The 15,639-nt window shown below is 46.4% G+C and overlaps 1 protein-coding gene across 1 annotated transcript; it reads left to right on the forward strand.

Annotated features, from left to right (window-relative positions):
• The first annotated feature begins 646 nt into the window (after window positions 1-646).
• LOC124274798 (beta-1,3-glucan-binding protein-like) lies at window positions 647-6,663 on the forward strand. Its single transcript, XM_046710175.1, has 7 exons — window positions 647-716; window positions 1,505-1,672; window positions 2,621-2,698; window positions 3,588-3,690; window positions 4,163-4,234; window positions 4,411-4,537; window positions 6,386-6,663. The coding sequence occupies exons 1-7, from the start codon at window positions 647-649 to the stop codon at window positions 6,599-6,601; spliced, it is 834 nt and encodes a 277-aa protein (XP_046566131.1). The 3' UTR covers window positions 6,602-6,663.
• Window positions 6,664-15,639: the final 8,976 nt, after the last annotated feature.

The raw sequence follows: 15,639 nt of genomic DNA on the forward strand, positions 1-15,639 counted from the left end.
CGGTCGCAGTCAACATAGTTAAGGCGCTTGTGCACTCGGCAATATAGGTTGAGCGTATCTATCAATGGTACAGGTTCATTTGCTATGAAAGCACAGAGTAAGTGAGCGGTATGTATTTCGTATTGTATTTGGTTCGTTTCAGTTGTGTAAAATGCAGCTTTTGGTTACGTGATTCACAAGGTGAGGTGAGGTGAAATTGGGTTCAACGTCGTGCTTGAGAATATTTCGCTCATATGACGACGTGCATGCGTGTGTATGTGTATGTGTGGCTGCTTGTACTAGCCCAGACTGAAGCTGGTTTTATAGTGCTCGCCCACTGAGATATCATGCCGCAGTGAAGCATGAATACCCCACTCAGACACATTATACTGACTCCGAGCCGACCAGTCCTTGTTGTACCCATTAATGCCGAGCGCCAGGCAGGGACCAACAGGTACCATATTTTAACGTGTTTTGGTATGACGGGACCGGGGATCGAACCCGCGACCTTCCGCTCTCCGGGCGGACGCTCTAACCACTACACCACGGAGGCGGTCGCATGTAATTAAGTGATTTCAGGGTTATGTAATACTCGAAGGTTCCTATAAATGATTCTGTATATCTCACCTTTCCACATAATTACATTTCCGTGACTATATGTCCACCTATGTTTCAGACGCTGACGGCAGATAAGTTCGGCAACGACTTCCTCTACCACGGTGTACTGGATGTTCAGAGTGAGTCTCAGAGTCACAGAGTCTTACATGATAACCATAGGGTAATGTGAACATAGCAAGTGAGTGAGTGAGTTGGTTTTTACGCCGCTTTTATAAATATTTCAGCAATATCATGACGGGGGACACCGGAATTGGGCTTCACACATTGTGCCCATGTGGGGAGTCGAACCCGGGCCTTCGGCGTGACGAGCGAACGCTTTAACCACTAGGCTACCCCACCGCCCGAACATAGCAAGAATTGGTGCTATTGCATAGAACGATCTTAGCGTTAACGTGATCGTAATGGAGTTTACAAATTAACATAGACTGTCGTAGTTCTCAGGTTGATATTTACAGCTCCCTTCTGAGATGTATTACATATCAGTCTTTCGATCTTCATTATCCAGGCTCCAAGACACCAAAGCTAGGACCTTTATCATGACCAAGCTTCAGTGTATTGTGGTTTATATAAGTTAAACCTATCATGACAAAAGAAGCTGTGTGTTATTAAAATGGAGAGTTATTCAACAAAACCCGTTCTTTGGCGCATATACGAAAGAAGCGGCGGTTGATAACTCACAGCAGCTTACTTGCAACGGTCATTTCAAGCTGTAAAACTGTATGGAATCAGGGTGCCGTGTTTCTAAAGAATCTTAACGCTAGGTATTCGTAAGTCTATCTTAAGGTATGGCAGTTACGATATCCAAAGGTCTCTTTGTACAACGGCACCCAAGTATATCGAACTACGAAAACATGATAATATTTGACGGATACATTTCATGTTGTATTTCGTCTGATCTGTGTTACAGAACAATGGGGAACCTGTACTGACTCACGATGGTACGGCTGCAAACGGGACGCCAAGGATTCCCTCATCCCTCCTATCCTCTCAGCCAAGCTCATCTCGCTAGTGGACTTCAAGTACGGCCGTGTCGAGATGGTAGCCAAGTTGCCAGAAGGAGACTGGATCTGGCCAGGTAGGCAGCGTGAAAGAGTTCTTTTTATTTTTATGTATTTTACCACCTTATTGGTGTGCTTGATGACGTCCCTATTGATGTGCTTCAAGACGTGACGATGGATGTGCTTGATGATGTCCCTATGGATGTGCTTAATTACGTCACTATGGATGTGCTTGATGATGTCCCTATTGATGTGCTTAATTACGTCACTATGGATGTGCTTGTTGATGTCCCTATGGATGTACTTAATTACGTCACTATGGATGTGCTTGATGATGTCCCTATGGATGTACTTAATTACGTCACTATGGATGTGCTTGATGATGTCCCTATGGATGTATTTAATTACGTCACTATGGATGTGCTTGATGATGTCCCTATGGATGTACTTAATTACGTCACTATGGATGTGCTTGATGATGTCCCTATGGATGTACTTAATTACGTCACTATGGATGTGCTTGATGATGTCCCTATGGATGTGCTTAATTACGTCACTATGGATGTGCTTAAATAAGACCAATCTCTGCTACTATAATTACCTACGATGATGTTGATATTGAGATCATTGAGAGTACATTGTCTTCATTCCATTAGATAATGATTGCTTTCAGCTTTACTGAATGACAACCTTACAAAGGAACTTTAAGTGGATTGGTTAGAAAACAATCATATGTTAGACATGGCGGGAACAATATGTGTTTTGAAAATGGCCCTACATGGTTTTTACAACTGAGCAAATTCACATTGATATAGGGCGCACTCTCTGCTTACACAACTAAACTAATTACAATGCACTCCCTGCATTAGTAGGTCTAAATATAGATTCATTGACTTTGCCAATATTGCAAACTTGTAAAGACGCACGCGCTCTCCATGTAACATGGCAGTGTGGGTATACAAGCAAGGTGGACTTACTGCCAAATCTATTTTACAATACCAATACCTTACGAACCTATTTTGCAGCCATCTGGTTGATGCCTAAGTCCTTTGTGTATGGCGGATGGCCAGCTTCCGGTGAAATAGACATGGTGGAAGCAAGATGTAAGTGATGCAATAATATTACATAATAAGTAAGTTTCTTAACGTCAAATGACAATTGTTATGTGAAAACCCGTATAAATTCTAATTCGTATACAAATATAACAAATGATAAACTCTGAAAACGTGCACCTACTAAATATAGCCCAAATTGGTTGTTATAATATAATAGTTAAATACCAAGTGATTCCATGACTTTTTTGCCGTTATTTTCCAAAACCCTTAAAAAGGTAGGCCACACACACACTAGAGGACTGATCTCCTGACAGTAGAAGGGGTTGGGTCTGTCATGTATTGTTTCGCAAATCGATATGTTAGCTCATTTCGTATTTTAGTCTGCATGTTTTTATTCTAATGATTAATTAAGCTGATCGTAAAGTTATTGGTGTTGACAAATATTGTTTATTATATGATATAATTTTATTTTGTGAAAATATAAGAAACTGATGTGCAAACCTTTCGTAAGCTAACGCGAAAAGCCAGTGCAATGGACAAAATCGACAAAATAATTATAAATAATAAATTCGTATTTATACTATATGTGGGATAAGCTGAATGGCCTCGCTTGACAACATTATAAACATATGTACCAAAATTCCGCCTTTACAGTACAATAAAAGTGAGTGAGTGAGGTTTTACGCCGCTTTTAGCAATAATCTAGCAATATCACGGCGGGTGACTCCAGCAATGTGCTTCACACATTGTACCCATGTGGGAAATCGAACCCAGGTCTTCGGCGTGATGAGCGAACGCTTTAACCACTAAGCTACCCCTCCGCCCCAAGTCTCTAAGAAATGCATATCAAACTATTGAAAGGACGTTGTTTAGCGATCTCATAAATATGGATGACGAAGTATGAATTATTTCACTAACAGGTAACCTTCACTAACAGGTAACCTTCATTACGGAAACATCGGTATTCAAAGAATAATGTCAACACTACACTGGGGGCCCAATCCAGGAAGTGACAGCTGGCCAAAGACCACTCAGGGAAAGTAGGTGAATCGGGGCTCATACGTTCAACTACTTGTTCTGGTAGCATGTTGATAATTTTGTTCGTGTTAACCCAACAATCGGAATTTCCTGTTTTGTCCCTTATCGGAAAATGTGACGAGAACTAACACACGTAAATAGTTTCTTCAATTCAAGGCTAAAGAATAATATATTCACAAATTATATTGAAATATTATTTTATTACTCATCCCCATCCCTGCAGACCCTGTGGTGTTCTTGTCTAAAATATCTTGTAAATATAGTGAGTGAGTGAGTATGGTTTTACGCCGCTTTTAGCAATATTCCAGCAATATCACGGCGGGACAGCAAACATGTGCTTCACACATTGTACCCATGTTGGGAATCGAACTCTGGTTTTCGGCGTGACGAACGCTTCAACCACTAGGCTACCTACTCATGTATCGGGAACGTTGTTAGGTGTGACCATGAATCAAGGGAGATAACTGTTTTCAGAATCGCATCCGGAGGCACCTGGGCTGACGACTTCCACACCTACACCATGGACTGGGATGCAAGTGGCATTGTGTAGGTTTGAGGCCAGTTAACACGGTTATATATTATAATAGCTTAACTCCGTATCAGACAAACAAACTTCAAAACAATAAAAAACAGATGATGGACGGATGGACGCCACTGTACGTCTACGGTCTACGGTACTTCACGTGGTGTATGGCCTAACGCTGGTTCTTGTAACACTGCAGCATCTCCGTTGACGGTGACGTCATCCTGAACCGGCCCACTCTCTCAAACGGATACTTTTCATTCGGGGGCTTCAGCGGCATCAACCCATGGGCTGGACACGGCAAGGACGCCCCCTTTGACCAGGAGGTGAGGACTGGGATATGTTCCGCATACTCCGTAGACTGGTTTGCTTGCCAAAGAGCTCTCCACGCCGCTTTTCACTTCTACATCCGTTAGGAGGCGAAGCGCAGGGTCAACAAAGAGTTGAGGTTAAAGTGTGGGATGAGGTATCAGACTTACATGGCCTATCCTCTAGGGGTGGTCCGATTAATTGAAATAATCGAAGATTGGTCGCAATGACTAAACGACCAACCAATCGATCATGTTTTCTCATAATCGAACACTTCGAATCCCCACATGGGTACAATGAGTGAAGCCCATTTCTGGTGTCCCCAGCCGTGATATTGCTGGAATATTGCTAAAAGCGGCGTAAAACCAAACTCAGTCAGTCAGTCAGTCATAATCGAACACAAACAATTCTGGAACACTTGTTTGCATTAACCAAATTGTTTTTCACAAGGTTGGTTTTGTCTGTTACTTTTCATACGCACTACTAGCTCGTTCCAAGTCATGATTGAATTTATCTTAAAGAGTCCAGGAAATTGATGTTCCTAACATACTAGTCATCCTGTAAAGAAGTGAAATTTGCAAATGCATTGTGTGCAATTTGCAACAAAAACAACCCCGAAAGAACGACATGTTTTTTCTTTATTTTTTTGTGCATTAAGAAGCATAACCAGGAACATTTGATAAATGACGCTAACCAATTATTTTCGATGATTGATCGGTTGTAATGAACCAATCATCAATTATGACATTTTAACCAATTCCCAACACTACTATCCTCTATTCCCTCGGACAGATTAATTTTGCCTTGAATGGAAGTCCCAATGAAATAAGTGTTCACTGTATTGTATCGAATCTCAGAAACCCCTGAATTCTGCTCAGCATCTTTATACAAAGAGCATGTGACTATGAATATCGTATTCTGTAGATTTTGAGTTCTCATGAACTGGACAGTCAGTCCAGTGGTCATGTTATCATCATACGAGGTCCAAAACTATGAATGATTACATAACGAATATGGGTCACCTATATGTCGGAGCTGTTTGAATACACATGCAAAAACATACTTCAGATAACGTTTGTCTACATTGAGGTCAGTCCCGAAGTATAGTGCTACAGAACTAGAAATAAATGAAACTGTATAAAAATGTATGTTCAACACTTTTCTGGATTATCAACTATCACATGCCTGACTAAAAATATTCTAACTACCATTCTTTAAGTGAGTGAGTTTAGTTTTTAGCAATATTTCAGCAATATCGCGGCAGGGGACACCAGAATGTGGAGACAATGTGAGAATATCTCCATGTGGAGAATCGAATCTTCTGTCTTCGGCGTGACGAGCGAAAGTTTTAATCACTATAGGCTACACTACCGACCCACATTCTTTAAGCATTGTCACACGCGTATATTGATTCTCATACCTAAATTATAGTTCTCAGGTTTGCAATCTTTACTTTATGTCTGAAAAACGAGACTTGTGATAAGTTTCCTTGATTTTGGCAGATTTGTTAAACCAGTTATGAACAGTGCTCGGGGGAACTTTAAAGTTATCATCACATCAGATTCCATTGCACCAGCCTTATGTACACAACGTTTGTGACTTGTGATCTGCAATCACTTTTTGAAATATTTAAGTTTTTTAAAACATAATTCCAAAACTCCAAGGAGCATTATACAAATCGATCTTAGCGTTAGCTGGTCACACCGAAGACCCGTGTTTGATTCCCCACATGGATGCAATGTGTAAAACCCATGTCCTCCGCCGTGATATGGCTGGAATATAGCTAAAAGTGGAGTAAAACTATACTCACTTACTCACTCAAATATCATCGCATGGCCACTGTTTGTTTAACTGCTCTGTTTCAGTTCCATTTCCAATTCAACGTCGCTGTCGGCGGCACCCTCGGCTACTTCCCCGACAACGTCCAGAACTCCCCCTACCCCAAACCCTGGTGTAACACATGTCCAACAGCTGGCCAGTCGGACAAAACATTCTGGGAGGCCAAAGACAAGTGGTACCCGACCTGGAAGGGCGAGAAGGCAGCAATGGCGGTCAAGTCCGTCAAAATCTGGAGTTACTAAACAACACAAATATTTTAGGTTTGATAATCAAGACAACGCTCGTGTGAATAAAGAGAGACATAAACTCTTGAATTATGTTATTGTCAAGAACACTTTCTCATATATTCTACAATTCGATCCTGTTCCAAATACTTGTAATAGACAGGTATTCACATAAGGCAGCTTGACTCCTGAGAGTTTCTAGGACTTCTGTCCTGCCCCACGACAAAGCACACATGACTCACGTGGTTTCACCTTAATTAAGTGAGCAACGGGATCGGGTTGTCAGACTTGCTGACTTGGTTGACACATGTCATTGGTTCCCAATTGCGTGGATCGATGCTAATTTTCTTGATTACTGGATTGTCTGGTCCAGACTCGATTATTTACCCTCCGCCGCTATAATATTGGTGAGTGTGGCGTTAAACAACAAACAAACACACAAACAAACAAACTACTGTGCTCAACTGTACTCTACACTAAGCTACTCTCCCCAGATTTCAACGGTCCGACTCGCAGACTTTGTTGTCGCGTGTGATCATAGCCCAATTGATATATAGATCGATGCTGATGATGTTGATCACCGGATTGTCTGGTCCAGAATCATTTATTTACCTTTCGCTCACCAACCTTCATTTTTGAAGTGATTTGATCATTTCTGTCGCTCATTTCTGCAACGGGGCTTTGGGTAGCCAAGAAGTCAAAGTGTCCAGCTGTTCAGCAGTATTATATACAATAGCGGTACGAGATCAATTCCAAGAAAAGACTCTGTAAAGCTTTATTTATGAAATAAAGCTTTTGTCAGGCCCTTATCTCTCTCCGCTATTGTATATACCACTGTTTGAATCCCCAGTTAACTTCCTGGTCACTATGACTGCGAACCAACACTTTCCTGGTTACGTGATACTATTGGGATCACTCGACAAGGTAAGTGTTAAATATTTTGCTTGGGGGGTAACATTGTGCCGTGGGGTATGATTAATAATTCCTCTCTGACGAAACCTCTCGGTGGCCCATTTTCAAGTAGTACAAGTTCGGCTCGTCGGCTTTGATGTCCACTTTATCTATGTTGTAAGTTTTGACCGACCATGTCGGGTCGGTGGCTCGTTTCCGAGTGTCCCTTTCATGTTCTCCCGGCTGGTAGAGGTATCTCACGAGAACCCGGTCGGGTATCTGTTTCTCCTTCCCACGCGATGGTGCAGCCGGTTCGGCCGTCACTGATTTCAGTTTGAGAGCGTCGGCCGGTTTCTTGCCGGTGAGCCGAGTGGTTTCGTGGTTGATAGCCGACACCACTTGAGGTAGCCGCGCTACCCATTCCTTAGATCGTCTCCCCGGATTGGCCATCTCTCTCGCATACTGATGTCCGAATAAGCGCTCGGCCAAAGTCCTATTGAATCTCTCGACGATGGCTTGGCTGGGATGAGCCCCGGCCGCGCCACGCCTGGCTTTTAAGCCGTGCTTAGTTAGCAGTTGTGACACGGCACCCATGAACTCCCATCCGGGATCGATTTGCAGTTCGGTGGGCCATGTCAGCGGTCTGCGCTTGTATATGCGTTCGAATCCGCGGGCTACCTGGGCCGAGTCTTTCGCGGTTAAAGGTCACATGCAACCAAAAAAATCATACATTATTAAAACACAATTATCACTTATTCATGACATGGTTTACTTCCCAAGAAACGAAGCAGCCGGGATACCGAACCCAGTCAGAGCGGGTGGGTGTGCACTCAAGTGTAACGGCTGGTTCATTTGCAGATACCCTCACGGCTCATTGTGTGTGTATATATAGAGATGTTGGGTTTTGTAAATACATGCTCATTTTTTTGTGTATAACATTTTGCAATCAACAGACATCATAACATGTCATGTGTTCAAGTATCACACCTGCCTGTCTGTGTAATTACATAATGTGACAGAGACCGAACTCGGGCCATAAATCAATGCATTTTGTTTATGGTGTATAGCCTGATTGGTGTTAAGTTCAAATTGCATGTGGTCAGTGATCGCAGTTGTGTATTGAATATTGTCATTAGCAGACAGGCAGGCAGACACACAGGTGTCAATAAAACAAGACATTGAGTTTTGTCTGTGACAGCGACATATCTATATCACAGTTAGAAATTCTGTCAACGCTAAATAATGACATTGCTTTAAAGTATCGAACTGAGAAAGTGACTCGGTAAGAAGAACGTGTGGTGAAATAGGCCGGCGACCACGGTGGCGTGGTATGCTTCGTTAACGAACGTTTTCCCCTCGGACATGATGTATATGATATAAAAACATATATTTAATTACAACATAATATGGGGGTTGACCTCTAATTGGGGTTGCGGGGGTGGGGTTGGTTTTGGGGATGTACGATATAGCATGAATAATGAGAGAGCTGCAGTTGCGCCTACAATCCATATATAGTTACTGTGACGCTTAGCCAAACCACCTTTTCTACCGGCGGCGACTCTCTTAGGGTTCTTCTGCTTAGTGACTTGTGTCAGGGTTGGGGTTTCCTCCTCACTGGCTGGGCAGCATCCATCTTGTATACTATTATGATTATTATTCCCCTCTTTGAATTGGCAATGCTTCGCCGTGATGATCGCCGCCGTCACCGGGGCTAAGAACATGCCGTATTTATGGTACAGCAGGCAGCTGACGGCGCGCTCAAAGCGTGTTCGATAAAGGGGTCCTTCTCGAGGTCCTCCCACAGGTAAAGCCGGCGTTCCGGGGGAATGGGGAAGACATACGACACCAAACCGGTGTAGATCTGCGTCATGGTCGACCCTATAGTCTTCGTCATCTCGGCCCCGAGCCGGGACTCGTATCTCGCGTACAGCTTATCGACCTCATCGGCGGGTAGTTTCTGAATCTTATCGGGAGCATAGTCCCCAAAGTATTGTTTGGCCTTACCGCCGACCGCCAGCACCATTAGTTTCTCTCGCTTGTCGTCACTTTTATCATCAGGCAGTTTCACTCGCTTATCGCCCTCCACAAACAGTTGTTCGAGCAGTTCGTTGCACTCCATCCTATAATGTAATAAGCGATTCTTAACTCTAATGATATAATAACAGATGCACGCAAAACACAGCGAGATGAAGGTTAAATTGCACACGATGAGCACTTCACAAGCCATATAGAATATTGAACTTTTAGTTGCTAAACCATTGCTCAGCATTGCTTGGCAATGCCTAGCACTTCATAAGCCACGGGTTGGTCGGTCTTGAGCACGAGCTTAGCATGCTTAGTTTCGGCTAGCTGCCTTTTCACTTGTTCCCGTTTTAGTTTCCTCATCACGTCGTTTTCTCTCAAACATTCTTCGAACTAATCCCTGTCCTTGCAGTGGAATAAGGCTACCCATCGCGTCTGTTCCCTGAGGTCTTTCAGGACCGAGTTGAACTTCTGCATCAGCACCCAGACGCTGTGCTGAGCGTGCCGGCCGGAGAAGGCTAAATACGATAGCATGTCTCTCTCTTTTGTTATCTCCTTGTTAGCGCTGCAGTCGTCCAGGAGAAACAGCGTTGACTCCCCCTTGAATTTACCGTGGTAAGCCTTCAGCCAGTCCTGCAGGCGTGTTCCCGGGTCGACTCTGTGCACGTCCGGGTCCGTCATCACCCAAGGTCTTTCAATGTACGTTTTGTTCATATGCAGAGCAGGGCAGATGATAACGACATTGTCGAAGGCATCCCTATAGTACCACTCCAGCATATCCAGCACGAAAACGGTCTTCCCACAACCAGTCTGCCCCCACACTATGGCGCAGTGTGCATCACGGGGTAGATCAATAGATGGCTTGCACGAATCTCCCATTATCTATATTAAGCTGCACGTCCATAATCACGTACAGATATAATTTCAACTTGCCCGCGGGTTGAGCCTTCTTGGTAATCTGGATGGTTATCCCCACGCTGCCGTTGTCGATGCAGCGTCCGCTGCCATGCAACTGATCGTCGTCCGTGGATCGCATGTCCAACCATAGCGCGTACTTGGTGGTCAGGTATTCACCAATCTGCACAGAGGATAGATCCAGGTCCTTGATGACGTGGTGATGTTGGGTCGGTAGCTTCATTATCTCGTCCCACTGCTGGTGTGCCCTCATACCATGGCTGAACAGCTGGTTGAGCACGCCCTCGATGGTGATCTCGGGGTTGAAAAACTTCTCGCTGTCCCTTCGGAATGGCTCGTAATCCTCCACGGGGACGATCAGGATGCCTTTCATCGATTGTGCCAGCACATTTAGGTTGATATTCCACACCATGTTGCTCTTATCCCGTACTACCATTCTATGCCGCAGTATGCAGTCGTAGAGGATGGCCACCTTCCCCAAGTACTAGGTTCGAACCTGCCTGGCCAGCTCCGGGCTAGTGACCATGTCGAACTCCAGAGAGATGTTCTCGATGGCATAACTGGCCTCATCACCGTTCGGCGTACGCACGACTTTGCCATAGTTGTTGAACGTGAGTTCATATTCAAGCCTATCACCCAGCGTGGCCTGGTAAAACGGCACGTGCCTAGTGAGCAACTCGAAGTCCAGCGGCACGCAGAACCTGTTCCCGTACGCTTCGGCGATGGCCTTTTCACTAGCCGAGACCTTGTCGAGCTGGTCTGCCGTGAAGCCGTACCCGACGCGCAACCTAGTCGACTTACTGATGCCTTGGTACACGTCGTTGACGTGTTCTCCCTCGCTTTTCCCAGAGGTCCCCGTAGCAGTAAAATACGTCGCTATCGTCGATGCTGATGGCCCGACCTACGTTTCGCACGAGCTTGCGTTTGTAGTTGTCGGAGGTGAACGTGAGGTTGAACGCCAGTCTAACCGTGCCGGGCACGATGAAGTGGTTTTCACCAAGGCTGGGGAATCGAACCAGCAGCATTTGGTTCTGGTCTGTCTTGCTGGGATTGTTGGTGATGGTCACTGACTGGCGCACGGCTCTGGTGCCTAGAGGCTATCTTGATCTCCGGAAAGGGTCTAGCTTCCTACCATATGACATTGTTATATACATGAAATATATAAGTTTAACATAATTAAATATGGCTGAAGGTGGTGGTTACGATGACATCCAGATGGATGACTTGTGGGATAATAGTGCCCACTCGTTCGAGAGGAGGAAACCTCGTTCACCTTGGGCAACGAACTCGTGAAGCAGGCCTTCGCCAAATACTACGACGAGTTGAGGCGTAAACACAACGTCGAGCCGTTGAGACGAGACTATTCCAAGTTCACCCTCGACGAGAATGGCACGCTGCGATTGAAGGCTCACAGGGGAGATCAATCTCGTGAGCAAACGCATGAGAAACCGCTTGCCTTATCAACACTCATCAGCCATGGTGGGCAACTGATCCGCGATGCACTAAACCTCATAGATTATTGGCCCAAGCTTCCCCCGAAGGTCGTCCAAGGTCTGCAAGCTATGAGGGCCGAACTCAACGATGAGCCCCAACTTGCCATCGATGAATTGTTGGCCACGTACCATGACAAACCCTTACCGGGTTCGAATTTACCGTTCGGGAACTGCGGGGACTGGACAAGGCCATGCAAACCATTCGTGGGTCACTCGTGGACAACACGGCCAAACTGGACGCGATAGACGCCCACATCGCCCATGAAAAGACCAAACTCAGTCAGGCTGACGAGTCTCTGAAAGCCATCATCGAGGAATGATTGCGGAACCTGGAAGAGGAAAGGTCGACCCGGCTGGAAGCGGCGTCCTCCTTCCCAGAACAGCTCCGGTCCCAGATCAGCCGCGTGCTGGAAACCATCGATCGAGTCCTCTACCAGGACACCACGCTAGCTGACAGGATCCGAATCCTCTTCCGAGAGCAAGGGATCACCATCGCCAGCGTTCTGACGGCATTGGGCTTCATCATATCAACCCTGGTCGTATCGCTGATGGGGGTTGGAGGGGGTGAAGGTACGCCCCCAACCCCACCTGGTGGTGACGCCAGAGACTGGGTGAGAAGGCACCTGAAATCCCTCGGGGAGGCCCTGGCTAAACTCGCGGGTAAGGCCACCGAAGCCCTGCTCGGCATCCTGGGTAGCATCGTCTCGTGGCTGCTGAGTACGCTGGCTAAAACTGCCACGTGGCTCAGACCAAACCTGTGGGCAGCCATCGAGCCGTGGCCGGGCTGGTGTACGTCACGGCTAAGGAATTTTTAACCAAATGAGGCTGATTGCGATCCCAGCGACCACTAGCGTGGTTTTACTATCGAGATGTTCCTTGTTCTCAGCCACCTCACGTGGGGAAAGTGGCTGTGGGGGTGCGGGCCGTATCCTGGGCTCTGGGGGTGGTACAACTATGACCGTTTCACGGGTCGTGGGAGGTGGGACGTGCCCGGGTTGATACCCAACTTCTGGTCGGCCGTGGCGATGACTATTTCATTGTTGTAGCCCACCACTTCATTGACTCTCAGTTGCATGTCGCTCGGGGCCATGTACAGTCCCATGTCGAACACGTAGTCGACTTTAGACTGGGCGTATTCCAATACGTTTTGGTAGCGTTGGATGGCACTCTGCAGGTCGACCGGGGCGGCGATGGCATCCTCGACGTTGGCAACAATCTGTTTCTGCGCGTCAGAAGCAGCCCCCTTAACGAGGATGTATGAACGCGTTTGCGTCTGCGCACCCACCAGCGCCCACACGTACGTTCGAATCAAGTCGTTCAATCTGGTGACACCGGCACGAGTAAACCCTTTCGACGTGTCCAGCATGAACATTTTCCAATCGTCCACGGTGGGCTGCTCCACTTTCTGGACGGTGAAAGCAACACCACCTTTTAAGTTCATACGGTCATCTCGCCATTCATTACTCAACAAAGCAAAGTCCTGGCGTAATACATCTCGTTTCAGTAAATCAACACTGACTTCTTTCACGGGTCGCCCCCCATCATATGGAATACCCAACCCGTGGTTCGGCCCCGGCAAACGCCAATCCGTCTTCGGGTCTAGTTCGAATTCATTGCAAACGCATTCGTAGGCACGTCGGTCGTACGGGTTGTTTACTGCGTCCCATGCTTTGTCCTGTGGGAGCGGAGCGCTGATCTCTTTGAGGATACGCCTGACCTGGTAGGACACGTAAACCGTGAACACATACTGACTCAGCGGTCCCCGCCAAGTGTCGGTCAACGTCAAGCCACACCCAGTCGTCGTGTACGACACCTAACGGAGAAGTTGAGTTGATTCTGCCAGAACTGCATCGGGTTGTTGAATCAGGGGTGGACTGCTTTGATGTTCGTCACCGAAAGCCTATACTGGCCGAACACATCGGTGAACTTGACTCCGAAGTGCAACCCAGCCACGTTGACCACGATCTTCATGTGCGTGAAGTCTATGTCCATCTTAGGGTAAAACACTCCCGGGTTGTACATGTTAAAAGTATTATATATATATATATATATATATATATATATATACTCTAATATGTACGTGACACTTCCAGGGATAACGAGCGGTGAGTCTGTTCAGCTGCAGCACGCTATCCCGGAGTTGGTAATATCAGTGTTAGATATAAAGCATAATCCTGTTAATATAGGATACCTCATAATAACGCTGCACATAAGATGACTAGCGCACAAGGACCCGGAAGGGTGAAGAGATGCGTCAATGTAGGGATCTCCGACCTCGGGGACACACGCGGGTTCGACGACACCGGAGTAGAGGGTAGACTGTACGCCTTACAGCTTAAAAACAGCGTTTACAAACGCGTTGAAGTCCCCTCTGGTAGAACCCTAGGTGATATAGTTGATACATCAGGAGCGGCCCTCAACACTCGGCTCGACCTAGTCCGCATCGGTGATGATAGATGGTCGGTATACCTATCGTTAGGCGGCAAACTGTTCGACTTAGAACATGTCGAGAGCACGATCGTCGCCCGAAACAAGCCGTATGTCCTCGTCTTCACTGACGACGACAAATGGGTGTTGTTTCCCTCTCGAGTCGACTGGTTTCTCAACATTAGGCTCGGCTCCCCCTACGTGTTCACGGAGAACAAAGACAACTACCTAAACAAAGTCGTGAACAACGGAACCCTGCTTGTGGCTTACTAGTCATCAGCCCCCTCTCGAGTATGGCAGCCCACATGCTATCGAGTAAGCCCGGGGCGCAAAACGTGGGGTTGCAGGTGGTGTCTGAATTCGAAGGCGTGGTCAACATCCTGGAGAGTCTACCGGCGAACTCCACGCTGGTCATCCAAGTCTACCTAGGTGAACCACAGCGCGAAGTCGAAGTCGTGAAGGGGATCAAACTCCGGTGGGTGAAACAACACCAGTATCATGTTTGCACTGTTTACGTGCGGGTGGGGGTCGACTCCCACACCAGTCTGCAGGGGGTCACCGTGACTGTGGAAGACACGATATCACTCACCAAGATATTCCTACCCGACAACATACACCTCATGGGGGTGAAGTGCACCCCTGAGAAGTTATCAGAAAAACAGTTGGAAACTATCTTATGGTAGTAATATAGCAATGACCAGTCATCGCCCCAACGTCACGCTTAACGACCTAGGAGACACGGAGGGGTTCGATCTGCCCGGCGAGGAAGGCACCTTGTACGTCCTACACTTGAAAGACAACGTGTATAGGCGGGTGTCCCTGGCAGACTTTAAAGAACCCGAATGGTTGATCAACATGACCCTCACCGCACCTTATATCTCTTTAACCAAGTATAATATCACCGAAATTGAGAACAACGGTATCTTGCTCGGGAGGTTCACCGCGGGTCAGGATATAATAGTTGCCCAAACACAACGTCCCCCGGGCTACATGTTATATGCACCAATCAGGGATGCACTTTTAATATTCAACTTATACACTGGCCTATCATATTCTACGATTATGCCCCCAGGCTCCACACTCATCATAGAAGTCATTTTCCCAGCCCCCATTTATGGGTTGGAAGGGGAGGGACCACCCTGGCGCCTTTTACCTGGGGTGGAAATATATTGGCCAGATACATATCCATTTTGGGACTACCATTGTCGTATCGTCATACGACGGAGCTCGGACCCCTCACTGGGGTTGCTGTCCCCCTTAACAAGCTACGTTGACGTTAGTATAGAACAAAACTTACCTATTGACCTT

Source organism: Haliotis rubra, unplaced genomic scaffold (assembly GCF_003918875.1).
Source record: "Haliotis rubra isolate DU_JTF1 unplaced genomic scaffold, ASM391887v1 Scf1943, whole genome shotgun sequence".
NCBI classification, from domain to species: Eukaryota; Metazoa; Mollusca; class Gastropoda; order Lepetellida; family Haliotidae; genus Haliotis; species Haliotis rubra.

Bases quoted from the DNA above. Each gene is read 5' to 3' on its own strand.
- LOC124274798 (XM_046710175.1), top strand. From the start codon at position 647: ATGTTTCAGACGCTGACGGCAGATAAGTTCGGCAACGACTTCCTCTAC. The intron at 717-1,504 runs GTGAGTCTCAGA...TCTGTGTTACAG, and splicing joins CGGTGTACTGGATGTTCAGA to AACAATGGGGAACCTGTACT. The intron at 4,538-6,385 runs GTGAGGACTGGG...GCTCTGTTTCAG, and splicing joins ACGCCCCCTTTGACCAGGAG to TTCCATTTCCAATTCAACGT.